Consider the following 27,109-nt stretch of genomic DNA (forward strand, 5'->3'; position numbering starts at 1 on the left):
GATGGTATGGTTCATTTTGATAGCCTGGGGAAGGAGATGGAGACCTGAAGTCTAGGGCAAGAAAAATCCCTATCAGCAATGAGGGAAAGGAGATGTTTCATATAACACTGGGATGTTAAACGTACATGGACCACATGGACCACTCTTCTGTCCAAAGGGAATTTGTCTTCTATAGCTGACTGAGAAATGTCTTCTATGCAGACAGGCTGAGACAATTGGGGTTGTTCAACCTGGAGGAGAGAAGGTGCTGGGGACACCTTCCTGCAGCCTTCCAGTGCCTGAAAGGGGCCTACAAGAAAGCTGGAGAGGGACTTTTTACAAGGGTATGTAGTGATCGGACAAGGGGTAATGTTTTGAAACTGAAAGAGGGTAGGTTTAGATGAGATATAAGGAAGAAAATCTTCACTATGAGGGTGATGAAACACTGGCACAGGCTGCCCAGAGAAGTTGTGGATGCCCCATTCCTGGAAGTGTTCAAAGCCAGGTTGGATGGGGCTTTGAGCAACGTGGTCTAGTGGAAGATGTCCCTGCCCATGGCAGGGTGGTTGGAACTAGATAATCTTTAAGGTCCCTTCTAACCCAAACCATTCGGTGATTCTATGATTCCATGATTCTAAACCAATCAGTCCATACTGCGAAATCATGCTTTGCCAACCTGTTTCTTTCTTTTTTTAACAAAGCAGGAACAACATAAAATCGAGACTTGTAACATTGTTTGTAGATGATTCTGCACCAATTAGTTAATTATTTCCCTGTTAGGGGTCTGCAAATGCTGGATTCAAGCCTAGAGCAAGTCTTTTGGGGGATTTCAAAGATGGTTTTGAAACATGAACAATAGCTGTTGGCCTCTGGAATCCCAGCAGAGTTTCTAGGTAAAGGTTAAGATCACACTGTGGTGAATCTCTCCTTAAATTTTGGCTTTATTCTATGAGGTGAGTTACCTGAGGGAAGTATAAGTGACCTCCTACTGCCAGTTGGAGGAGATCTCTGTTAACTCAGGTGTTAAAGACCGTTTGTTTTTGGAACCATAAGAGCAGAGATGTTCAAAGGCTGTTCCCCATGCTGATGTGTACATGACCCACTGTGTCTGTGCTGGTATCTGTTTCCATATAAAAAAGCTAAACTCAATATAACATGGCTAAAGTAAAAATATTTCATAAACTAGCATGATCTAAAAGATGAAATACAGCCTCAGAACTGAGAGGTCCCCATTTGGGATTGTTCTGCCAAGGATGACTGGACCAAGTCTGATATGCTGTATCTCAGGTCACTCTTCAGTGAAATGGGGTGACTTTTTGCGGAGTTTCTTTGTGGTTAATAACCACCCCACTCCCCAAAATCTGTAAAGGCAAATAGGTTGGGTGGATGTAAAGCATTTTCTTTCTGAGTACTTACCAAGTACCGTGTGGCTGTTGATTAGTTATGACACCTCTGCGAGGTTACTTGTAGTAGTTTCTTGATGGGGAAACTGAGGCAAGGGCAGTGTCTTACCGCAGGGAGGAGTGTGGAGGCTGGTGTTAAAATTCAGCTGTTAGTGGGCTCACAGTTACTACTGAGAGCACACACTTTTTCATAAATTATCCTGTATACCTGCACCCTTGCACCTCCAATCCTGGTTTATGCAGCATTTTGAGCAGCGGGAGGAGGCAGTGCTGATACCCTGCACACCCTAGCCTGGGTGCAGCTTGCAGCGCTCAGCATCCCGGTGTAGCAGGGCTCGGCACGAGGGGCTGGGGGCCATGTGGGTCACCCCGTGCCTGCAGATGCTCATGCCTGCAGGAGGAGAAGGGTGATCCCTGGTAGTGTGAGTACTCTGCTATTTGCTTCTGTTTCTAGAATAGTTTTAAAAAAAATAGCAAAATGGGGATTGCTCTGTTGGGGTCGGATCCTCACCTTGGTTTTTTCCTGCCTGTTCCTTGACCTCACCCAGTTGGGCAGAGGAGAGTGGGGCATCAAAACCTGGAGGGGTAGGATGAAATTTGCCCCTCACAATAAAAAAGAAGAAAACACCAGATTTCATCACTCTCAAGAAATTTCTGGAACATGAATAGTCACAACCATACAGCCACATAGGAAACACTGCTCACCCCCCTGCCCCCCCCTCCACCCACGCCCAATTTGTTTTTATTTCTTTGCCGTCAGGTTGCCTTAACCGTTTCGATGGCTTAGGAGGCTAAGCCACCGAGCGCAAGCTTTTGATTTGAAAAGGGACTGCATCCCCTTTTCAAAGGAGCCTGCTCCCTAGGGCAACCACATCACACTGCTGATTTGCTGCAGTGAAGACCGCAGCGCGTACGATATGCCCTCCCCCCTCCGCCTGTGCTGCTTACAGCATCAGTCCGGAGCCGAGCGGGGAGACGGGAGCGATACCCACTAACCCACCCATGCTCGGGAATGCCTGACTGGTGATCGCAGTGCCTCCGACGAAAGGACCGGCAGTTCCTCAGCCCTCCGAGATGCAAGCCAGTGCCGATTCCACCAAGATGGACTGTCTTTGGAGCAACTGGAAATGTCAGGGTATTATATCTATTCTAGTGTTGCATGCTAGAAGGACTGCATGTCAGAGGAGGCAAAGGCAGGATCCATCCATTTTTGCATTGTTCACCTGTGGGCCTTTGCATGCTGTTTTCTCTCCCTCCCCATGAAGCTTTTCTTTGGGGGTAATTTAAGAAAGAAAGATAAAAAGTCCTTAATTCTGTTCTTTGAATGTATTTCTCCCATCTCCAGCTATCTCACCCCGAAAGCATCCAGGATACGGGACCTTCCTTTCCACATTACAGCTCATTCCCAAAGCATCTGCCCTTGCTGTTAGCGGTATCATTTCTCATCCCTGACTCTCTCCATCGGGCTGCTGCTGGCATGATTTCATACCTTTCGGGCTTTAGGAAAGCCGAGTGATGGTGAATTTGTGCCTGCTCGGGCTCGCGAGGGTTCGAGGCGGTTGCGTTGGGTGCCTTGGTGCATCCTGCCCATGGACACACCCATAGTGAGGGCTTAGCCTAGCGTCGACACAAAGAAAACGCAGCTTCGGCAAGAAGTGCGATAGCAGCGAGGCGGCCCCGGCATTGCCACCCACTTCGTACTTTGCTGTAGGATTACTTTAAAAAAAAAAAAAATTAATGCCTTCGTTGTGCTTTTGAGCACTCTGCTGAGCCGTTCGGGGGCAAAATACTGTGATGATGTTGTCTTGCCGCCGAGTAGGCGAGGGGAACAATAGCATCTCCCTTTTGGGCTTATTTTCAGCTTATTTTGAGCGGGTCGGTGTCTGCGCTGGGTGGGGCTGGCTACCTTCCCGGGTGCTTTGGACAGCTTTTCAGCCATTTTTAGTCGGCTTCACACTTCCCAGCCAGCATCCAGCCTTTGTTTTGATAAAAGACAGTCTCTGTGACGCTGCTCGGTGGGCAGATTAGAGGGAGAAAAGCTAGCGGCTGATCCTGCTGGGCAGGCTGCTGTCTGCTTTGGGCAGGCTTTGTTTGAATGTATTTTTTAATTTTAAGGTGCATGTTTACACTGAATAGACAGTACGTGATGTTGATGCTCACAACAGGGTCCCCAAGAGAAAGATTACTCCATAGCATCGTCTCATTAAAGGGTCCAGGGTGCTTGCAGGCATAGTTTCACAAATGTAGCTTAATATAACAGAAGCCAGGAAACGTTCCTAAAGTGTGTTTTGGGGAGGGGAGGGCATGGGGATATCTTTCAGACAGACACTTGTCTCCAGGGCGCTTGATATTTTTGCAATCTTAATTCAGCACCTAATTGTATTCACGGTCTGAGAGGTTTTTAGGGAAGAAGAGTAGCTGGAAAGTAAACAGATGCACCTGTTAAATGCCAGCTTCCAGCAGCTCGGGCTTTCCATACCTCAGTCAAGGGCTGGCGTTTCCTATAGAACTGCATGATTCGTTAAGCTTACATGGAAGAGCCACAACCAAACTTTAGGGTCTTTTCATCTGAGCTTTTCCGATAAACTTCCTTGTGAGGTGGGGTTTGGAGTTTTCATTTGTTCTGTTTCCAAAAAGGCTCAATATTTTGCTGATCCTCATGAAAACATTAATTTGCTGAGTCAGATTGCTGAACCACCTGTATTTAGAGGCAAACTAAATATTTTCCCTCTTTATCAGAAAAAATAATATTCTTTCATAAATGAAAAAAGGGGGAAATAACAAAGGGCATGCTGCTATTCTTTAATTAATAATTAATAATAATAGTGGGCTTTTTCTCCTTCTGTGCTCTCCTTTTTGAAACCAAGAGGCTGAAAATTAAATGACACAATATGTCCCATGTTGATTTGAAAAAAACCCCAGATCTGAAAAAATCGACGCAGCTAAAATAAATCACTTGCCTCACTTCCACATCATTTGCATATCCTTTTTTTTTTTTTTTTGCTTGGGTGGTGCTTTATGATTCAAAAATGATACTGCAGAAAGCATGAAATAGTCATAGAATATTATTTCTGTCGGTAAAATTCTTTGATCAGTCCCAGATAAAATAGAAGGAATTTAAAATTCAGAAGAATGAAGGCTAAAGACTTGATTCATTAATTCTGTTAATATCAGTTATTCATATAGTCTCTGTCTCATCCCAGAATATCAGTTTCATGCAAACCTGGAGTTGTATAATTTTGCCAACTGCATTATAAATGGAATTACGCTTCCTCTCTGAAAACTCTGGAATGTATCTGTGAATGTAACAGATGCAGACACAAACCTTGGTAAATACAGAACAGATTTTTTACTGAAGTTATAGAAACACAACACTGAGGTTAACATAAGTTTTAATTAATAAACAGTCAAGCCTGCAACTAGCTGTATGATTGGTTTGCTCTTATAGTACGTACAATTGGTGTAATATTGGGTGGGGGTCCTGAGAAGCTGCAGGGACACTTGGTGAAGCTCTAGCTTTGCCTCACTAAATCAACATACTGTTACTTTCCTTGCAGTGAAGCAATTGATGCTGCTACATACGTTTAGAAATATTGCAGTCTGTTTTACCTACCCATCCTGCAGGTACAGCATGATTATATCAATGGTAGCTCATGGTACAGCCCCTTGGAGGAGCGGGAAAGTAATTCGCCTGTGCTGGGCGTATGCTTCATTCAAAGTATTATCATAGGTGGCTTTGAGGAATTGCAGCCGGCTTCCATGCCCAAGCCATCTTTCGCACCTGAAGGCGATGTATTTGAGGTAGGCTGGGATGGAGCCATGCATAACGCATGAGGGTGCGGAGAAAGGTCTCCAGCTGGGCATGCTGGTTGATGTGGGCCTTCGTGTAACAACCGATAGCCAGTGCCGGCCACGTGACGCATCGCAGTGCGCAGCTTCCAGAGGGGAGCTGCTGGATGAGGTGTGCCTCCGGGCTCGGGTAGTGGAGCAGGTCTCTGTGCCTTCCCCAGGGACTCGGCCCAGCTCGGCAGGATGCATCCCCACACCTTGCTGGAGGGGTTTCTCTGGATTAAGAAGGTCTTTGCACCCCAGCTTGGTGGAGCTATTTGATGTCAGTACACCGGTCCCCATGAGTATTCCCTCTTCCACTATTTCTTCTACGTGCAGGCTCTTGGGTGGTCATAAGTGACATGCTTGTTCCTGCAGCTTCAACTTCCTGCAAGACTTACTAAAAAAAGAAAATCTGAAAGATCCAGAGGAAAAGGCCTGTGAACTGTTCATAGAAATTATCCTAAATATTATTGACATTATAATTGTAACTTAATGTGGAAAAGGACTGCAGACTTCATCAAATCCATCTAGCTGACATAACTCTGCTGGGACTGGAGTTACTGAGTAACATTTTTATGGCAGCTGTTTCCAGAGAACCAGTGTCCTTGCTTGCTTGACGTATCAAAAAATCAGTGAGATTTCAATAGTTCTGCAAAAATGTGCTCTGCACACCTGCTGTGCGATGTCTGAATATAATTTTTTTTCTTTTCTTTTAAGAATAGATGGACGATATTCTTTCATTGCCAGAACAAGGAGAAAAGTCTCCAAAAGTAAGATTATTTTAAGGTATTCCCTGAGGATTAATTTAAACTGTAGCAAGTGGGTGATGATGTGGCAATAGCTGAAGGCAACATTGGAGAGCTGATTTTGCTTTCATTAGGTCTCTGGGAATTGAGTTTTAGTGAGGCTTTTTTTGATATCGGAAGGGATGCTCTCTCCATGTCATATTTAATTCTCACAAATAGCATAGATCTGAGCCATTAATTTTGAAAATCTACAGATTTTCAAATGTTTGGATAGAGTTAGGAAGGGTCCAGGTCTGTTATTTTGGTCCAGGAGCATCTCAGGAAAATCTTAACATTCCCATAGCATTATGCACATTCAGGGCCTGCATTCAGGGACTCTGCTTGGTCTCCTTGGTTTCTGCTTACTTGAGGTGAGAGCGATACCATCCTCCATAGAAACTGGCCAAGGCAGGTAGTGATATGGTTTGATGAGCAGGAGGTGTGTGGAGGAGGCTTCTCCTGCTGTTATGTTAAATCCTGGTGTTAAAACATCTCTGAAGTGGAAATGACAACAATAACAATAACTACATCATCAACAACAACAATGATAATAATGCTAAATAATACTACAGTAGAATTGTGTGCAGCATGGTTGTAGAGCTGATTTTTTATTGCTAATTTTCTTCTGTCTACCCAAGCCCACTCTAGTGCCTCACACAAGGCAATCAATCAATCAATACTTTTTTGCTCACATGTTGATCTTACAAATGGAGTAGGGTATAACACGGAGGGCATCCTATATCAAGAGTTCCTTTTCCCTGTTTCTATTCCTGCTGCAGGTCTCCTCTCATCGGAGTTCAGGGAACAAGAAGGTCTGAACTTTCAAGTTGAGTCTTGGGGCAGATGAATGATAAAGACATAAAGCTGAATTGAGGGCAGGAAGTTAATGGACAAAGTGTGTACAAGAGGTAGAAGTATGGAGAGATCCCTCAAGGCTGGAGATAAAGGATATGGAGAGATGCCTCATGAAACAGCAGAGATATTCTGTCTTGGCTCTTCTGTTAATCACAGCAGTCTCCCGAAGGCACCAGACTGCTCATGAAATGGTCTATCCATCTGTATTACATTAGAATCAGATCAGTTGTGGGGAGGGGAGCAATGACCACATTGGATCTTTCACTGGAGAGAAGAGGGAAAGCCTGGTCCTGCAGCCTGTGGTTGAAGCTGCAAATTGCAATTTATTTGGGTGTGAGCAATATTTACTTCTATTCAAAGACTTACAGCTTTGTTGTATTTGTTGTCAAATATTGTTGCGACAATGCTATAAGGAAGATTGCCCTTCTTAAATTATGTTTCCTAATCTTTTCACTTCCAGTAGGTCTAAAAAACGACTTATGAAGTCATTTATATCTATGAAGTCATAATATTACACTATATACAGAATTAAAGGCTGTGTGTAGACAGGTTTTTCTCACTTCTTATTAATACTAATATTACACAGGGAGTAAAGCTGTACAACCTATTGATTTTACCTCCTAAGGCGGCCCAGTGGGACCTCCATTGTGGGGAGGGCAGCTTGATCATATCCAAGGGCGTTATTAGTATGCTGAAGAGCATATAACCTTCTATTTCATCATCAAGGCCCATGGACCTCAACTGAAGGCTGGATACAAGGGTTTTGCACACACCTTTTGTACTAACTTCCATGTAAATGCTGCTTGATGCATGTTCATTTCTCATACAGTTGTTGCAATAGAGGAAAAAAAACTTGCAAAGTCAGAAAGAGAGAACAGAGATTTTCAGAGGAAGGGAGGGAGAAGCTGTGGAAGATGTGAATTTTCCAGTCTGTGCTCAGCTGATCTTCATTAATTTTAATCTTTCTTTGAGACATGGAATAGAAAGATTCCCATTTCTCTTGCAAAAGTATTTTTCAAAAACATAACCACGCAAGAGTCTGAAGGTGTGAGGACATTTTAGCTACAAGTTTGTTTGGATCCTCTATTCTCTCTCTGGGACCTCTGCTCAGGAGCCTTGGGCTGCAGCTGCCCCACACCATGGTGCTTCTGGGGACCACGTAAACCACCAGAGCCCAGTCCTCGTGTTTCCACCAGGGCTCGAGGAGAATAGATTCATCGCTACTTAGTCCACTTTGGCTATCTCAAGTCCTTCACCCCTTGCCTCCAGCACTGTCCTTTCCAGCTCTCATGTCTGTCTGCTGGTTTTTTTGATGCCAAGTACTGAGGAGCAGAAACATTTTCTGCTGAAAGCTATGATGAGGGCTGAGAGAGCTTCCAGGCACTGTACTCAGGAGCAGTTCCTTGCTGGCACAAGCATTGCATGCTGTTACTTATATTTGTGAGGTTACTTGTAACTCGCCTTGCAAACATGGCTATTTACCAGCTACTCATATAAACAAGTGTCTGCTTGTATCGCAGAGTTTACCTTTGTGCATTGTTAGCCTGGGGGCTGGCCCCAAATGGAGGATTCACATTTTAGTGAGATGAAATTATACCATAAAGTATAGCTGAGACACTGATTTGGCACCCCTGAAAACTTTTTCTTTCAAACAGGAGGCTACTTGAGTAACATTTTACAAGTTCTGCTGTCAGTTAAAAACACAGGCAGGCAATACTTTCAGATAAATAGCTCATCAAACATGCTTCTCCAGAGGAATTCTTCAAAGGCGGTTGCAGTGACCCGCTGCACCGCTGCCTTAGAGATGGCTGGCAAGTCCTCTGAGTAAATACAAATACTTTTAAGTCTGAGGCAGTTCTGGCAAAACCCACAGTCCTTTTACACCTTCACAAATGAGCCAGCGCTCTCGTGAGTTGTACTGGAAAGAGTGCAAAGTGACCAATGCTGCTTCCTTCCTTCCAGGAGGCTAAAGGGAAATCATGGAAAGCTACAGCTGAGCAGCTTCTGCATGTTAATGGGCATGGTCAGGATTTGAGAGTTGGAATTTTCAAAAGAGAAGGAACCCAAACCTCAGTGAAGCCAACGTTTATCTCAGTGCCTGTTTTCCAAAACCCTGTTTGCAAATCCTGTGGCAAACCTTAGGTGGTCTGAAGCTGGCACTTTGGCTCTCAGAAGTATATCTTACTCAGCCAGGCAGATTGACCCGCTGTCCAGTTGCATGCACATCACGTATTGACATGCTCACGTGGCACCAGCCTCCTGCTTCATGCATATTCAGTGTGCATTGCTCAGAATCATGCCATTGTATTTGGGTCTGGGCTGTGCCGTGCACGCACACACACACATGCACACACGCTGTCTGCAACACACCCAGCACTTGCAGGACCCTTGACCACACTAGCACCTTTTATTCCTTCCCTACGGGGCAATTTTTCACAAGGATTGACCAAAGCATTTATATTATGTCATTAACTCATGCTGTGAGGGATCCTCTGTCCTCTAATTTGTCTGCGGAATGCTGTACCCACCTAAGAGCCGGACTCAAAGCCTGTCTCAGCCTGGCTGAGCGTGGGACCGGCGTGTGCGGGCAAGTGTGCGGGCCTCTGCAGAGAGGTGTGTGTGCAAAGGTGCTGTGCAGCTCCAGCTCAGCTCCCAGCCCTGCGTCCTCATACGAGCTGCATCCCCCTGTGCTGGGGAGGCTGGTCTGAGCCTGGGTGGTTGTCTCTTCGGCAGGCAAAGGAAGGGGTGCAGGCATGAACAGGCAGCTGCCCTTCATCAAAGACTCAGACTACCGTTTCGATTTTGTGACCTGTTGAAGGGCAGTAAACCCATGGGGTCAGCAAGTGTCTGAGGGATTTTTTTGCTGTCTTAATTGGTTTTATATGAATATAGGATAAGATGAAACTCAAAGCAGACCTATAAATGGGGAGGAGTGAGCCCATGTTGACCTCACGAGGTTCAACAAGGCCAAGTGCAGGGTCCTGCACCTGAGTCAGGGCAACCCCCGGTATCAATCCAGGCTGGGGGATGAAGGAATTGAGAGCAGCCCTGCAGGGAAGGACGTGGGGATACTGGTGGATGAAAATCTGGACATGACTCGGCAATGTGCCCTCATAGCCCAGAAGGCCTCTGGAACACCTCTCCTGTGAAGAAAGGCTGAAAGAATTGGGGTTGTTCAGTCTGGAGAAGAGAAGGTTCCAGGGAGACCTTATTGCAGCCTGCCAGTACGTAAAGGGGGCTTATAAGGAAGATGGCGACAGACTTTTTAGCAGGGCCTGTAGCAATAGGACAAGGGGTAATGGTTTTAAACTAAAAGAGGGTATATTCAGACTAGATCTAAGGAAGAAATTTTTCCCAATGTGGGTCGTGAACCACTGGCCCAGGTTGCCCAGAGAGGTGGTAGATGCCCCATCCCGGGGAAAATTCCAGGTCAGGTTGGACGGGGCTCTGAGCAACCTGGTCTAGTTGAAGATGTCCCTGCTCATTGCAGGGGGGGTGGACTAGGTGACCTGTAAAGGTCCCTTCCAACCCAAACCATTCTATGATTTTATGATTCTTTGACTCTATGACTCTATGATTCTATGAAGCATAATGGACAACCTCATCTTTCATTTTCATTCCTGTTCAGAATTAAAAAAAGAGTGTGGAGGGGGTTGATGCACCCAGTCCTGAGTTCACCTGATGGTGAAGGAGCAAATTTCTCATGGCTTTGCCCCTTGGTATCTATCTGCAATCCCAGAGGCCAATGCGACAGGTACCTTTTCTCTGGTGTAAACAGTTAGAGGAGAAAATGGCACCCTGAGGAAGCCAAGCAAAGGATCCCAGCTAGGGGATTCTGCACCCAGTGCACCTCTGACCACTTTTAAGGGAGATTTGTTTCCTTACATGGAAATGTAGTACAAAAATAATGTAAAACCCTTTGAAGTGACTGAAGCTACAATTGAAGGAACAAACATGTCTCTGACGTAGTTCAGGTGTTTTCACTAAGAGTTTAAATTCCAGGGGAACTGATACAGCTCAAATCCCTGAGGCCTGCTGGCAAAAAAAAGTTCTTTCTTCAGGGAAGCCCGTGGACCATGGCTGGACCCCACAAGTACCCACTGATTTCCAGCTCTGAACTCTCCTTCTCCACCTTCCCTGCCCAAGGACCTGTGAGATTCATCTCCCTTCTGCACTCCCTTTTGCAAGGTGGTTTGGCTCACCCCCTTCTCCCTACGGGAGAGGAGGAGGAATGGCTGTGGGAGCGGCAAATCCCTCCCGAACAGCTGGACACAGCAGCAGTGCTGCTGCTTCCCGTCCCTGCGAAGGGAGAGGAGAAGGCAGATTTGGTTCCTGCCCTTGAAAATCATAACTGACCTACCGCAGGCTGTGTGGCGGGAGGTTGTGTCCCTAGACTGGACATGGGCATCTTGGACTAGATGAGCGGGACAGCCATGTAAAAATCATTCAACTCATATCCCCCTCCTCTGTGCTGAGATTTTCCACCTAGCAGTTGGGACATATTTTTTCCATGCCCATGGGAATACTTGCCTGGTCTAAAAGACACAGGATCCCTCCCTCCCAGGTCTCATTGGTCTGGCAAAAGAGGTCAGCTGCCTTTTCATTTGCTCTCTTGTGCACGCACATATCCCCAGAACTGTGTCGTTTGGCCTCTGTCCATCTTGCTCTGAGTTGTGGCAAGTCTTTCCTTACCTGATGCAGCTTAGTGAATATCCCAGTCATTTTATGGCAGAAGGGGGCAAGTTTCAGGATATACACACACCTGGTCAGGTCTGCCTTGAGTCATTTGTCATCTTCCTTGTTGAGGGGAATGAGAAAATGCAGTCTGGCATCTCTCTGCATGAGGATACAGCCCACTTTCAGTCTGCAGGAATATGAGGCAGAAGATCCTAGAAAGAATGAGAGAGGACTTAGTTGCTCATTTTGGGTCTTATCATCAATTGGTATTAACTCAGGGAACTCTGCTGAAGTGGGCTTTTGTATTTTTTGGCTCAGCTCTCATTTGTTTCCTGGTCTACCACCTACGTTCCAGGTAATGTTTTCCCCTGGTGCATGGCCTTTTTCAACAGATGATGTTCCACGTACAGCATCCTGAGCTAGCTCTCCTGTGCTCATTTCATTTAATGTGATAGAAAATGTAAGTAAGTGTCTCAAAAAGTGAGATTTGCATAAATTTCCAATACTGTCCTCTGACAGAGGAATTTTTAAGCATAAAAATGATTGGGCTGTGAATAATACCTCCTGTCCAAATGCTCACTGGTGAAAGCACACCAGTTGCTGTGCTTCAGAATTTTGCAGCGCCTTGACTGAAAAAGAATATGAAAAATGGTAAACACTGCTCACTTCTGTTCTGAATGCCATTTTGTAAGGATGGTTTGTGAGTTGCACACTCCAGCACCTGAACACTGTAGAGGACTAGAGGAGCTCCAGCTGCCTGCATCAATACAGCTGGGTCTGCTGCTAAACTCCGTGACATAGGTGCATGCTCTGACTATGTTGTAACTGCATTTTGGAGCATTCCCTAGTCCATGCCCCTGGGTTTCTGCAGGAAGGAGACCTGGCCATGTAGCTGAAAAGACTCTGGCCTGGTCCCTGATCTGTAAAGTCAGCACCCAGGACCCCAGCATGTACCACCAAGGTCGCCCGTCCCTTGGCTTCCATGCAGCCATAGATCTCTTCATGCGTGCTCATGATCACAGGTCCAGTGCCGAACGCTGACACTTAAAAATATGAAAGGTACAATATTGTGTATATTAATGGACAGTATAGTAGGAGATGAATGTTGCATGAAGAGAAAAGAGCTCAGTAATACAGTAGCAATTTTTGCATTCAAGTCCATCACTTTGAAAAGCAATGCTAGTATGTGTAATAGTAATGAGTAACATAGTTCATTGACTCAAGCCAAACATGCCATAGTGACTTACAATTTTTGGAGATTAGATGGTAAGAACCACTAGGCTGGATTTATTTTGTTTCTTTTTGTATTTGTGATTTTTTTTTGGACAGATTGCAGTTTTCCTGAATTTACTTTTTGTTCAGAACGATTTGACAAGTGGCATCTATGAAATCTGTTTGGCTGGTGGTGTGTTCAAGCTGTTCATGAGGACTTGTGCGGTGTGTGAAATGTGTTTACATTGTCATGAGCATGTTTTTTGGCTGGATGAAGAGTCCTCTCAGAAGCAGGTTATTGGTGTAAAGAAATTAAAATCACCTTTGTGGACTGGATAGTCAACAACTGTTTCATAAAATTTTGCTTTATAGTGGCTATTACTGATGGTAAAATTGTTTTCTGGAGCGGTTCGAATAAACTATATAAACTGGGTGAAAAACGATGTGAAAATTCACTGCTTCACAATGTAAAAACGTATTGGTTAAAAATGGTTTTCTGCACTTGCTTTGTTCTAACTAACACCTCCATTGGATCTAGACAAGGAAAGTTATCCAAAAAGCAGAAAGGGTTTTTTTTTAAATATTTCTGAGATGGTTGGATTTGCAGTAGCAAAAGGGATTATTCTGTATTTTAAGGTCCCATCTGAAAAACTGATTCCTACCCATGTAACTGTTAAGCAGTGGTAAAACCAGGAGTCTTTTCCTTTCTCAAAACTTAGGAAATAACAAAATCACATTGTGAAAACTTTGAATGGAGAAGTGATGTGTTGTGGCTAACCCCAAACTTTCTCATTCATTTATCGACAACCAAAACTTGAAAACGGACTTGTAACCAAAAAAAAAAAAAGAAAATAATCCAGTTTCCACAGGAACTAAATGCAAGTTAGGGTAAAAACTTCTGTACAACCCAAGCAACAACACAAACTCCAGCTTGTATTTGCCTCATTGCTGCAAGAGACCCACTGTGCTGTGCTGCTAAGCCAGACACATGCGCATGAAATACAAGGATTTCAAGTAGGTCATCGGTTGTCGTTTCCTCAGTGCGTCGCTGAAGTCACTTCACTGCTTCTGTTGAGGAGTTCCTGTTGATGCTGATGTGAGCAGGAGCATCGCTCCTCCCTTCACCCTCCTGCAAGGACTCTGAGCATTGCAGTGGCCATGGTGGCCATCCTCGATGCCTTTCTGCCTCCTATCTTTAACATATCGGTCTTCTCTCCCCAGCTATCGACCTCTTGTACTGGCGTGACATCAAGCAGACAGGGATCGTGTTCGGCAGCCTCCTGTTGCTGCTCTTCTCCCTGACCCAGTTCAGCGTCGTCAGTGTCGTGGCCTACCTGGCCCTCGCCGGCCTCTCGGCCACCATTAGCTTCAGAATCTACAAATCGGTCCTACAGGCTGTGCAGAAGACGGATGAGGGCCATCCCTTCAAGTGAGTGCTTTGCAGTCATGGACAGGGGCCGTTTATCTTGCAAAGGACCCATTCCCAGTGGCAATTCACGTTTCTTTAGCTGCTGCTTTTATACTAGATAAAATTATTTTCTTGCTCATAACAGGAAATAGTTTTTGCTGTTGTCCAGTGTCTCAAGAGCTGTAATGTTGTATTGGCTCAGATCATTGCGGGGGGAAAAACCCAACACAAAAGCCATGGTCCTCTGAGACATGGGAATTTTTTTCCTGAAATTCAAAAGATCCAGGAAATTTTAAGCAAACAGAGAAGAAGAGTTTCATTAGAGCTAGTGATAATACAGTATCTCTGCAAGCAGGAAGAGTACTGTTTCTGGGCACGCTTTATTGGGCATTGAGGAAAACATTTTATATCTTTTCTCCAGCACTGCTTGGCTGTGATGTGGCAATCCATTGCCCTAGTGGCACTGCTGGTGCCCTTCCCACCCTCCCCAGGGCCTGGGTGGTTTGCTCCAGGAGGGCAGCAATCCTTTCCCCTCTGTTATGCCAACAAGTTGGTAAACCAGGTCATGATATTGGTCTGGTTTGCAAACAGATACACTGAAAAAAAGTCCTGTTGGGGTGCTGTTCCTTCTGTTTCACTTGAGTCAGTTCTAAGATGCCACTCACAACACGGGCATGTCCCAGAGAGAAGTGCAGGGCTGGCAGAGGGATGGAGGAGAGAGGAAGGGGCATTGCTGCCAAAGGTGACATGGGGCCAGACAGCACCTTTTGTTCCTCCAGAGGCTGCCAACTGGAGGAGATGTCCCCTTCTGCAGCAGCAGTGTTGCACAGAAGTTTGTGGGGAGCCCCCCCAGCTAGGATTGGCATCCTCCTTCAGGTGGACTAAAGAGAGAGATTCCATCAAGACCAGGCTCTGTGTGGGGAGAGGGCAAGGCTGGAGACAAACAGCCCTGGCGCAGCCTGCAATTGCCCAGGGAGATGGGTCATGCAAGTGGAAGACAGTGTGCTGGTGGCTCTGTGCCTGCAGGAAGGGGGACACGTTGCTCCAGCACAAAGAAATGAGGTTTGGGGAGGAGGGAGTGACTGGGTAGGCAGGCATGAGCATGAATGGCAGGTGAACCTGCCTGGGTTTGTGACTGGACCTGTGTTTCTGGCAGAGCCTACTTGGAGATGGAAATGAATCTTTCACAGGACCAGATTCAGAAATACACAGACTGTCTCCAGCTATACGTCAACAGCACAGTCAAAGAGCTGAGGAGACTCTTTCTCGTTCAGGACCTCGTGGATTCCTTAAAAGTAGGATTGCTTTAAATATTTTTAACCCCTCCGTAGAGGATCAGTCTACATCTTAAAGTGCTGCTTCCCATGTTGACAGTGTTGTTATAAAACCTAGTTTTGTGTAGCTCCAAATGTAAAAGTTGCTCTCCTTTCTGATTTTCAAACTGCTTGCTTCCAGCAGTTTAGAGACTTGGCAATCTGCATTTGAATTTATTGATCCATAATACAAGATATTAAAGGTTATTAAAGTTTCAGGACCAGCTTAGCTCCACTGCAGTTCTAGAAGCATCTATGCTTCTATGCTTCTATGTGCTATGCTTTCTATGACTTTGCCACAAAATGGTGTGTTCCCCTCTAATATGTCTGTTAATCTGGATTTCCTCTAATGGTGGCATTTCCTGCTTTGGAGGAAGGTCTTCTTTCCCTCCCTGCTGAGATAATTATTTATTTTCAGCCTTACACCCAAGTAGGTGTTCTTCAGAGCAAAGGGAAGATCACTGAGAGAGCAGACAGCTCCTAATTACTAAAGATCTTTAGAAAAATGTACTCACCTCCCAGCCACAAGAGTTTTCGCTCACTGGGATTGTCACTGTGGGGCTGTGATTAACCTGGGTGGGATGACCCCTGCCATCATCAAAATTGGATGCAGAAATCTGCTTATGCCATGCTTAATGCAGAGTCCTAAATATATGCAATTAAGCCCTAAATATATGTGAAAGCTCAGCTAAGAGGGTTGGAAGCACTGAACAGCAGAACAGAGAATGAGGTTTATACATCCAGAAAAAGTACTTAATTCCTAATGTGCCTTACTTAACAAGTCCCCTTACACATTAAAAAAGGCTAATGTGCTATTATGTTAGCTAGTTAAGTAAACTAATTTCTTCTGCTGCTGACATTGGAGGTGATGTAATCATCTGTCTTTAATTTAGTTTGCAGTACTAATGTGGCTGCTGACTTACGTGGGAGCCCTCTTCAATGGCTTGACTCTTCTGATAATGGGTAAAAATCGGCATTTCTTTTAAAATCTGTTTTTAACTCCCTCGTGATTTCTACTTAGACAAAACAGCCTATCCTTGTTGTGCCTTCCCCACAGTTAAACCATCAACTTTTATTTCCCTTTCCAGTCAATATTCATTATTCCCATCACCATTGTCCCTCCTGGTAAAACTAATTTGTGTTTTATGGTTTTGCAGCTGCTAGTCCCAGGGCAATGGGAAACTCCATATTTGGGAGATCTGAGCAAAGTTCATTTTTAATACAAGGATCCCTGGTGGATCAGCTGACCAAGTGGCATGATACGTGTTTGTCGCTGTTTGAAGTAGGTCTCTTCTCTAGAGGAATCTGCTCGGCAGGAATATAACAGTGTGCTCTTTTTCTCCTCAGCTGTGGTGTCTATGTTTACTCTCCCCGTTGTATATGACAAGTACCAGGTAAGTCTCTCCACACGGTGTAGTTCAGGTGTCTCAGTGGTTCTGCCTTGTGGATGCCAAATTGACTTGGTCTCCTTTTGCTCTTTGCAGGCACAGATTGATCAATACTTGGGACTGGTGCGGACCCACATAAACACTGTTGTGGCAAAGTGAGTTCAGCAGCAGACTTGACCAGAAGTCTTGCTGTGAGGTTGTGGTGCACTGGGGGTGGCTAAGAGCTGGGTGGTCCTGGGGACAACGTCGCTTATGAATTATGTCCTCCCCAGCTCCTGGCATGCAGGAGCCTGCAGGAGGGCAGGTCCCTGGAGGAACACAGTCCTTCTCAGCTGAGTGTGGTCTGAGGCAGAGCTGTGACCCTACATCCTTCTTGCCCCTCTCCTGCCGTTTGAGGGAGCTGTGGACAGAGCAGCCCAACCAGGGACTGATGTCCATACTTGTACCTGGCCAAGACAAACCAGAAGGAATGTGTTAACTCCTTTCCCCACTGACCACTCCCCAAGCCTGGGTTTTTGCATTCGTGGGCTCTGTCCTTTAGATCAAATAATACCAATAATGAACGAAGTGGGAATTAGAACATCACCCTGTTATAGAAAGAAAATACCAGGAAGCACCATGATCTTGAGTGTTTCAAATCACCATGGAACAGATGGAAGACCTCGATGAAATTTTTAATGCAGCCTGCTCTAGTTGCTAATGTGCTGCCTGTATCAAAAGCTTCTGTGGGATCCCTAAGGGCACAGCGAGGGTCTAAGCACAGTTCTCAACACTTGAGAGTTAATGAAGCAGAATGGCTGGACTGGGAGTTTGATCCATACATCTCAGCAGTTTGTATCTGTAGCTTCGCAAAAGTTGGCTGAATAATATGTATCTAATGGGAGGTTACAGAATGGTGAGGTACACAGAGCAAGGGACTCACAAGGGGATGCTGAGGAAACTGGGTTTGTTTAGCTTGGCAAGGAGGGAGATAGGGAGTAATTTCATAGCAGCCTATAAGTACAGGATGGGAAGTTACAAGACGATGGACCCGAACTCTTCTCAATAGTGGCAGGTGTTGTAACATGGAACAACAAGATAAATGCAGTTTGGGAGGTTGATGAACATGAGGTGAAACTTTTTCTCTAGGAGATTAAGACAGCAGTGGAGCAGGCTACACAAGGAGCCAGAACCTCCTTCCTTGGAGGTTTTCAAGATGCAGCAAGACAAAGATGTCGTCAACCTGATTTAACATTGGGGATAGACCTGCCTCATGTAGGAAGTTGATTCAAATACTTCCAGGGGTCCTTTCCAGCCAATATTTCTGTGATTCTGCAAAACACTCATCCTTAGTCAGGACTGAAAATCTGTACTGAAAATTCTTTGTTTAAACTTCATTCCTGGCTTCCAATAGACAATAGACCATGGTAGAATAATGAAGGGAGGAGAACATCGCTGAGTATATCCCATAGTTACATGAATCACAAAAACCCGGGCCATTTACAACTGGTGGCCTGTAAGAACACATAGATGGGCATCACACCATTTTCTTATTAGGCTCTGGTCCACCTGTTGTGACCACACACTGAATGCAACCTGAAGAGGTTACCCCTGGATAAGGTTCCTGGTGGGGATCCACTGGAATGGAATAGCTGCCTGACCATATAATCTGTCTTTTTTTTCTTCTTCTTCTTTATTTCTAGGATTCAAGCTAAAATCCCAGGTGCTAAGAGAAAGGCAGAGTAAAGTAGACATCAAGAATTCATCGACTACCATAGTGAATAACAGGGGAATCTGGAGTGAAACAGCTCTGTTCTTACATTTTACTGCAAATTTATCGTTCTTTTTTTTCTTGACACCATAATCTTAGAAACATAAAACTCGGAAGCAGTGCTTTTCCCCTGCTGCTTCTGCACTTAGAATATTTGCAATCACTTGTGTCAAGCACTAAAGTATAGTAAAGAGAAAAGTGTACTAGATGTGGTTTTTTGTGTTGCTTATAAAGTGCATGATGGTGAGAGCCTAAATAATATTGACCTTTTTTATTTTATTTTTTTAGTGTTTTTCCTTCTTCTATTGGCATTGCTTCTATAACTTTTAATGTTACATGTGGCTAGGAGCTTTCCTGCTTAGCGCACTGATGCAATAGTTAAAATTGCTTCTACGTCACTGGGTTGCTGGTTGGATTCATCTTTATTAACTATATAGAATTGTAGACTGATGTTTTAGTGTTTTCCAGCACAAATAAAATAAACAGTAATTATGGTAATCAGTTTTGTATAACTCCAAAAAATGAAAAGAAAACCCAGTACTTTTGTCGTAAGGGATTGACAGGCTGATTTACATGTATGGTAACTGGAAAGTTCCAGCATGTTAAATTTATTACAATTTGTATTACATTCTCTGTAGTTCCTAATGGACTTAATTATGGACTCTGAATATTTGCACTTATGTACTTGATACCGAATGCAGAAATAAATGTTACTAAATGTAAAAAGTTCTCCCTCTTGTTGCATATCCTCATATGCCATGGGGATTATCTTGACATATGCAAACTGGACACTTACCACGCAGAAAGAAGCATTTTCTCTTTCTCTCTCCCCTTGAGATCCGCACACACTTTGCCCTTACAAAATGGTGCCGTCCGACAACAGCATCTGTAGTACATAGCTCATCTATCAGTTTCACACCTTGATGTGTATGGAAATAAAAGAATGATTTTAGCACATAGTTCGGGTTTTGTTTGTTGGTGGTGTTAGCAAATAACAGGAAGATGCTGTAATTGTCTCTTCCTCCAACACAAAGGACTTTTCAATTTCCTTATTGTCATGTTACTCTCTTATCCAGAGCTGTTCTTTGAATGTGCATTAAACTGTGGGATCAATGCTGAACCCAGAGGCTGGGAGCTGAAATAAACATTTGCTCTTGTTCAAAGGTGAAGTTTTTTTAAAAATTGGTGGCACAAACACCAGTTTGAGAACCATCAGGCAAGAGAAACAGCTGATGAACATTATCTAAAGTGCTTCAAAACAAACCATTGTTTAAGTGCTGAATGATTTGCCTGCTTGGGAGGTGATTCTGCCCCTCCTGGAGACCCCACCTGGAGTCCTGCATCCAGCTCTGGAGCCCTCAGCACAGGAAAGACATGGACCTGTTGGAGAGGGTCCAGAGTAGGACCACAAAAATGCTCAGAGGGATGGAACAGCTCTGCTGGGAGGACAGGCTGAGAGAGTTGGGGTTGTTCAGCCTGGAGAAGAGAAGGCTCCGGGGAGACCTTAGTGCAGCCTGCCAGGACTTAAAGGGGGCTGATAAGAAAGATGGGAAGAGACTTTTTAGCAGGGCCTGTAGCGATAGGACAAGGGGTAATGGTTTTAAACTAAAAGAGGGTAGGTTTAGACTAAATCTAAGGAAGAAATTTTTCACAATGAGAGTGGTGGAACCCTGGCCCAGGTTGCCCAAAGAGGTGATAGATGCCCCATCCCTGGAAACATTCCAGGTCAGGTTGGACGGGGCTCTGAGCAACCTGGTCTAGTTGAAGATGTCCCTGCTCACTGTAGGGGGGTTGGACTAGATGCCTGTAAAGGTCCCTCCCAACCCAAACTATTCAGTGATTCTGTGATTTGCCTATTTGTGGCAAATTTTTTTTTAATAAAAATGTGAACATCAAAGCATTTTCAGCCAAATTGCATTTTTTCTCTTTTTTCTATCACAAAAGTTTTTATGCAGAACTTATTTTTTCCACCAAGAACTAGATCCTTAAACACTTAACTGAACTTCTTGAATTGAAGTCTTTCCTTAGATTCATTCATTTAATTCACCTTCATCTCAGTTACACATGGACATGGTGACTTCTATCCTCAGTCAGGCTGCAGTTCTGTTTGACTGTATAAATGTACAGCCCAAACACACATGAGGAGTTGGTAGAAACAATGATATTACTGTGGGCTAGTTAATTCTTGTGACGAGTCTCTAATACCCTTATTTTCATTTAAGGTTTATATTTAAATATTCTTCTTCGCTCTCATTTAAAAATACTAGAGCATCTTCTAAATGTCACCTGCAGCTAGATATGAACATTTTTTCTCAATGAAAAACTGAATGCCTCAGTGTGACATATGTTGCTTTCGATCAAATACAATGTGTTTGGTTTAGCATGTGCAGTTTGCAGCCAGGAGTTAAAATTCAACACCTGCCCCCAGCATTAACTGCCTCTTAGACTTTCCTACCAGTGCATTCCAATGGCCAGTATATACCCTGTATCTCTGAGGAAGACAGTACAGCCTGCACGAGTGTCCTTGGGGACAAAGATTGACCTTCAGAACTCTCACCACTTACGAGATGAGTACGTGGGTCCAACAGGTTAATTTTGAAAATGAGCACATTTAATGTCGCATTCCACTGGTCCCATAAATGTTTTTCCTGAGCACCGTCAATGCAGTTATATCCAAGACTGGCCTTTTGCAATGCTGAAACCCAAGCAGGATTTAAAGGCTAAATCTCCTGCGTATTTGGAAGTCAAACAAAATAAAATCTTCTGGCAGAGTCCAAATATTCTTAAGAGCCTAAATTAATACCGACCAAGAGCCCCATTCTTGTCTCCTCCAGCATCACTCTCTCTCAAAACCCACAGCCCTTCACCCTGGCCCTCATCACCCTGACTGTACCCCTGCACACCCACCTCTCCAACTCATACCTTTTATTTATACCTTTTTTCACATCCCGCCTTTCCAACCCAGCTCCCAAACTTCCTTGCAGCCACCCTGACTTTCCGTATATTTGGCAGTAACAGCCTGCAAGTGGGAAAGTGCTGTTGCCTGAGCAGCTGGGCTGGGTTAATCTCGTGCCTGAAACCAGGTTGGAAGATCATGCTGGGATGCATCAGAAGCAGAGAACTTCAGCCAGGGCTCGAACTGCTTGTGCCATCATGCCCGAAGCTCCCATGAGCCTTGTTTGCAAACCTCTGCTAACTCCTGGTCCTGCTATAGAACTTACAATGACAGAGCCCCTGTGCATATAGGGCGTGAAAGCTTGTGAGGGCCTTAGTGTTCCCTGGTAAGTCTCATCCATAGAACATCACTATGGGGAGGGGTTCTACCTCCATCTTTTTGGGTTTTCAAACAAGTGAGGGAAAAAACCAACATTGAGTTCGATGTTTTAAAATGTTTTAGTGTGATTACAGTAGAAGGCTGAAGATACTTACCACAATGACTCACATTCACAGGCTGAGCTCTGTCTCAGCTGGGAAGCTTGTTTAGGTGCAAGGACAGGTCTGGACCAGGCCTTTGCATGGCTGGGAACTGGCTGGCTAATGTAAAGACAGCTGTTTTGGTCTGCTCAGCATAGTGCTGCCTTTCAAGGAAGAGAACAGGTCTACCTGCTGAGCTTGCCTTTGAAAGCCAGCCCAAATGACTGCTAATTTGAACTGAAACCAGTTTAACTCTGGCTTGGGGATATGAAATAAGGAGTGTCGTGCTGGTGGGAGAAAAAAACTTGTTAAAATATCCACACCTGCAAATGAGTCTGTCTTAGGCTTTAAAATATCTTCTCTATGGTTTCACCTGTAACTTCCAGAAACTTTATAAGCCTGCTCCTAAACTGCTGCCTGTTAAGGAGAGGTTCAATAGTTACTGAAGAGCTCTGTCAGTGCTTTATATCACTTGAATATCTGTCTATGTGCCTTGAAATGAATACTCCATTGGCAGTTTGATGTGAAATGTGATTACTCTCTCACGTTGTTGGTTTTGATTCCCTGCTTCTCAGTGCCTCAGCAGTGTTCCACTCTTTTTCTAGCCTCCGTATTTGCCTCTGAGCTGTTACTGGTCTCTTTTATGCTTCCACTGCTCTTTAATATTAATCTAGTGAGAGCAGAATCATAAAACACATCAGTGTCAGGAAATCCCTGGACTTGGGAGGAGATAAGAATGATATAATATTCTGTGAGCAGCTAATCCTTTTAAAGAGAGTCTGTCTTCTTCCCCACAGCTTTTGCTATCTCTCTGCACGCTTTCAGATGGCAGCTGGCTCCCATCCCTGTCCTGGTGGGTTACAAGTCGGTCAACTGTAAGCTTATCAACCTTTCCTTCTCCATATGGGCCCAGGGAAATATGTGGCAAGCCCATGTGTTTGCCCAGTGCAGCTTTGCAAACACCAAGTGTGATGTATTTCTTCCTGGCTCTTCTTAAGATATTCTTCGCATGCAAGCTTCCCGGGAAGCCAGGAATCAGTGCAGTGAGGCTGCTGGCATGAAGGAGCCTGGTAAGACTGGCTGGCACATGCAGCCCCTACGGACATATGGTATTTGGATAAGGGTGAGACGTGTCCACTGATAAAAGAATCAGTAGCTGCACTGCCTGAAAATGACAGGAGGAACGGTCTCTGTTCATTTCTGCCAGGCTTTCTTGCTGCTCAGCGCCTTTACAGGGAGAGTGGCAAACCACTACTCTCTGCCATGGTAGGGGAAAGATACTGAGAGTGGATGATCCTTCTCCAGAGCTGCATGTGGAAATGGGAGTTGGCTGTAAGTCGGTATATGGGCTTGACCTGCTTCTCTCTTACCTGAACTGTTCATTTCCTTGTCCTTGGTGTCTGCCTGTAAGTGAACAGTCAGCTCACCGTCTGTTGGTGTTCTCCTCTGGTCAGCACCTAATCCAAGTAACTGCAGGCTAGCAAGTCAGATGTAACCTGCCACTTCTACAACTCTACTTTCTTCTTTGTATGGGTAGCTGTTACTGGGGGAGGATGAGCTCTGTAGAACCAGGAAGGGCTCCTGAGCCCCCTGAACGTGCTGCAAGCCCAGCTATCTTCACCACTTCTGCAGCTCCCTTAGAAAGAGTGCTAAATCTACAAGTATGCCAGATTTGTAATCTGGGGGACGTCACCGTGTGTGTGCAAGGCAAAGTTACATGGGCAGGCAAATTACCCTGATTTCAGCTGGGATAGAGTTACTTTTCTTACTGGTAGCTGGAATGGTGCTGTGTTTCAGATTTGGTATGAAAATGTTGATCACACACTGATGGCTTCAGTTGTTGCTGAGCAGTCGAGGACAGTCCAGCTTCTCGTGCTGCTCTGCCAGTGAGCAGGCGGGGGGGCACGGGGAGCTGGGAGGGGGCACAGCCGGGACAGCTGACCCAGGCTGGCCAGAGGATATTCCATTCCATATGGTGTCATGCTCAGTATATAGAGCTGGGGGAGCTGGCCGGGGAGGGGCCGCAGCTTGGGAACTAACTGGGCATCGGTCTGTGGGTGGTGAGCAATTGTGCTGTGCATCATTTGTTTTGTATATTCTTTTGTCATTTTTTTTCCTGTCCTATTAAACTGTCTTTTTCTCCCTCCATGAGTTCTAGCTTTTTTTTTCCAGATTCTCTCTCCCACCCCGCTGGGGGTGGGGGTGTGAGCGAATGGCTGTGTGATGTTTAGTTACCTGCCGGGTTAAACCGCGACACATGTATGTGGGTAGATGGTTTTTTCTAGCACTCTGGCAAGTCCCCGTTGACTGGGATGTGCCCATCTCTGCATTACCCACGTTCTCATCTTCCCTTTCATTCCTCTCCTCTTCCCTTGCATCCCGGCTCTGCCTCAGCCAAAATGCTGGGAGATGCTGAAGAGGCCAGGATCAAAACAAGAGGATGGGATAGAGCTGCAGTGAGAGGCTGCCTAAGAAAACCGAAAGACAAAGTAACCCTGTACTGACATGCTTTCATGGCGTTTCCCTCCTGTCTGCCTCTTAACTAACACATCAGACTCATTTCTCATGTTCACTGAGTATCAAAGTGATTCAGCCTCAAGGTTGCAATTTCTGCCTCCTCACGGGTCTTTTTGTTTAAGTTGAAAAAATAATTCAGTCCAGTGAAGCTAATTGTCATTCACAGTAAGGCCCCTCTGCATATATTTCCCCTTATGAAGGAGCTATAAAGAGAGTATTAGTTACATTTTTACTTCCTTTGTACAGCCCCCTAAGTTAGCTAAAGTGATGTAAAGTAGCCCAGACCCATCCAAAAATGTCTATAATATTTTATAGATGTAACTTGAAAAAAAAAAAAAAGGATATGTAACATTCAAGCAGTGGAGTGACTTTAATAGCAGATGTCTTTACACAAAATATTCTTCATTTGCCAAGTTAGACATGAGGCCTAATTTAATTTCTCCTAGTTACACAGATGCTTGCTCGGAGAAAGCACCATCCACACAATTATTAGCCTCTTACACTGAGAGAAAAAGTGTCACCTTTGCCACAGGCTAAACATTATTACTGAACAGTTACCAGCAGAATATCAGCTCAATTTGTCAGTTATCAGCAAATTTGCAGCACTTAATTAAGAAGAGGTGGGGCTGTGACCTTCTTAGAACTCATGTGAGGAAGCACCTCTTTTATTCCTTCTAGTTGGAAATTCTGAAGTCCTGGAAACCTTCCTCACCTCTCTTCCCCCTTGAAAACTAGACAATTTACAACTTTTTCAACTGAGATATAGAGCTGTGGTGAACTATGGAAAGCAAAACTATCAAAAAGTATACTCCAAGTTTTCACATCAGCTTAAAAAGACTGAAGTAGTATAAAATCCTGATACTACTAGTGTCACTTTTGAACACCAGACTTTCAGAAATAAGCTTAAATTTTAATTCTGACATCAGGATATAACCAAGAATCTCTCTTAGTCTCAAGTGTTTTGTCTCGCCCACTTTCCCAACAGCAATCACAAGTCTATGACTCACACACTATACCAATAGTGCGAATTAAAAAAAAAACATTGTTCCTACTGCCATTTAGCCAAAGGTACTCCTACAGCTCTCCAGTCACAAGAGACCTGAGTAAATCTTCCTTCTAGAGTGAAATGTTGTGGACTCTGTTATGCAGGTTGAACTATGGTATCATAACTTAAGGTTTGCAAAAGAAATCAGAGTAGCTGCTATACAGTCCTGTACCTGGGGTCTGTGATACAGTGCCATGAGAGAAATCACAAGTAAACCAGACAAAATGGTGATTAATAGAAGATTTTAAGAAGATCTTCAGGAGCAGATGGTAATTGGTAGTGTTAAAAGGAGAGGTCAGTAGTGAAGATTCCCAAATATCAGCCATATTTCAATATTTCAATGAAAATAAATAAAATACCCTAGATGCAGAGGATGCTCGTGAGCTTTGCTAAAGATACAAAGTGGTGGAGTATTGGAGGAGACCATTGGGATGTCATATGGAAGTAACTGGATAATCTTGAAACCCAGGAGCAACAAAAGTCAGATGATATTTTGCATAACAAATGCAAAGTTATGCCCTGGATTGATAACAGAAAATGCTCTTGCTGGCTAGAAGGTTGCTGGTTAGAAACACGTATTGCTGAGAAAACCCTAGTCGAACACAGTACGAAGTGTTGAGTGGGGAGAGAAGTGCTGTTAGGGTTATCCAAGGGAATGCAGGGGCCATTACAAGAATGGAGTCCAGAAGAGTTGGGCTTCATTACGCTAACAACATGAAGCCTGGGAAAGGGGGATATAATTGCTCTTTACATGTACACTGGGGGTAAACACCAGGAAGGCTAAACGCTGTTTAAGCTGGTGCTTAATTAAATTGTTTAATGATGACACAGGAAAAAAAAATTACATTCCATGGTTTTGGTTTGGAAGTTAAAATTTATTATTGGTCAGGGAAATTAACACTAGCTCCCAAATAGGAGTTGGAAATGAGCACTGTGAATCTCAGAGTCGTTCGAGGTAGGAAATAGATTACATACAATGCTGATTGCCTTGTTGATAAAACCAGCAGATGGCAATTCCCCAGGTGGTTCTTCTTTGTGCTGAAAGTGAGTTTACGAAAGATGATTGAAGGGAATCATGTGCATTTTTTTCCCCCCAGCAATTATTTCACTAGTGCGTTAACCATTAGAGAGTCTCTGTGTTTATTTAGCAGGAAGAGAATATTACAGATGCTCCTCTGATAAGGACAAGTAGATCTACTGAAGTCAGAGCAGCTCTCTTCAGATCATATGAACTCAAAATTTAGTCCATTCTCTTTGGGAAGAAAAGATTGCCCTTGTCATTTATTACTAACTAGTAATATTTGTGATCCCAAGAAAGGTACTCCATGCTCAGCAGAGACATCCAGGCAGCAGTGAGGCCATCATTAGACTTGTGACAAAATCTCAAAGGCTTGTCAATTCTTGCAAATGTAAATGGGGCTTCATGCCTCCTCTTGTTTCCTGAGAGTTAGGAAGATGCTATAAAGAAAGACTGGTCCATGTCTCCCCCTGTGAATCCTGTTTGCTGTGACATAATTTTGTATTATGGGGAA

The 27,109-nt window shown here is 44.4% G+C and overlaps 1 protein-coding gene across 1 annotated transcript; it reads left to right on the forward strand.

The window, feature by feature from the left end:
• Nucleotides 1-2,208: 2,208 nt before the first annotated feature.
• RTN1 (reticulon 1) lies at nucleotides 2,209-19,327 on the forward strand. The gene is made up of 7 exons (XM_010292220.1): nucleotides 2,209-2,517; nucleotides 13,964-14,171; nucleotides 15,307-15,445; nucleotides 16,357-16,426; nucleotides 16,811-16,857; nucleotides 16,948-17,006; nucleotides 18,534-19,327. The coding sequence occupies exons 1-7, from the start codon at nucleotides 2,457-2,459 to the stop codon at nucleotides 18,574-18,576; spliced, it is 627 nt and encodes a 208-aa protein (XP_010290522.1). The 5' UTR covers nucleotides 2,209-2,456; the 3' UTR covers nucleotides 18,577-19,327.
• The last annotated feature ends 7,782 nt before the right edge of the window (nucleotides 19,328-27,109 follow it).

The sequence above is a fragment of the Phaethon lepturus genome, unplaced genomic scaffold (assembly GCF_000687285.1).
Source record: "Phaethon lepturus isolate BGI_N335 unplaced genomic scaffold, ASM68728v1 scaffold14568, whole genome shotgun sequence".
Taxonomy (NCBI): domain Eukaryota; kingdom Metazoa; phylum Chordata; class Aves; order Phaethontiformes; family Phaethontidae; genus Phaethon; species Phaethon lepturus.

What these genes read in the sequence shown, in the direction of transcription:
- RTN1 (XM_010292220.1), top strand. Translation starts at nt 2,457, where the DNA reads ATGCAAGCCAGTGCCGATTCCACCAAGATGGACTGTCTTTGGAGCAAC. An exon ending in GAGCAACTGGAAATGTCAGG is followed by an intron (nt 2,518 to 13,963) that starts GTATTATATCTA and finishes TTCTCTCCCCAG; the next exon opens with CTATCGACCTCTTGTACTGG. An exon ending in TTGTATATGACAAGTACCAG is followed by an intron (nt 16,858 to 16,947) that starts GTAAGTCTCTCC and finishes TGCTCTTTGCAG; the next exon opens with GCACAGATTGATCAATACTT.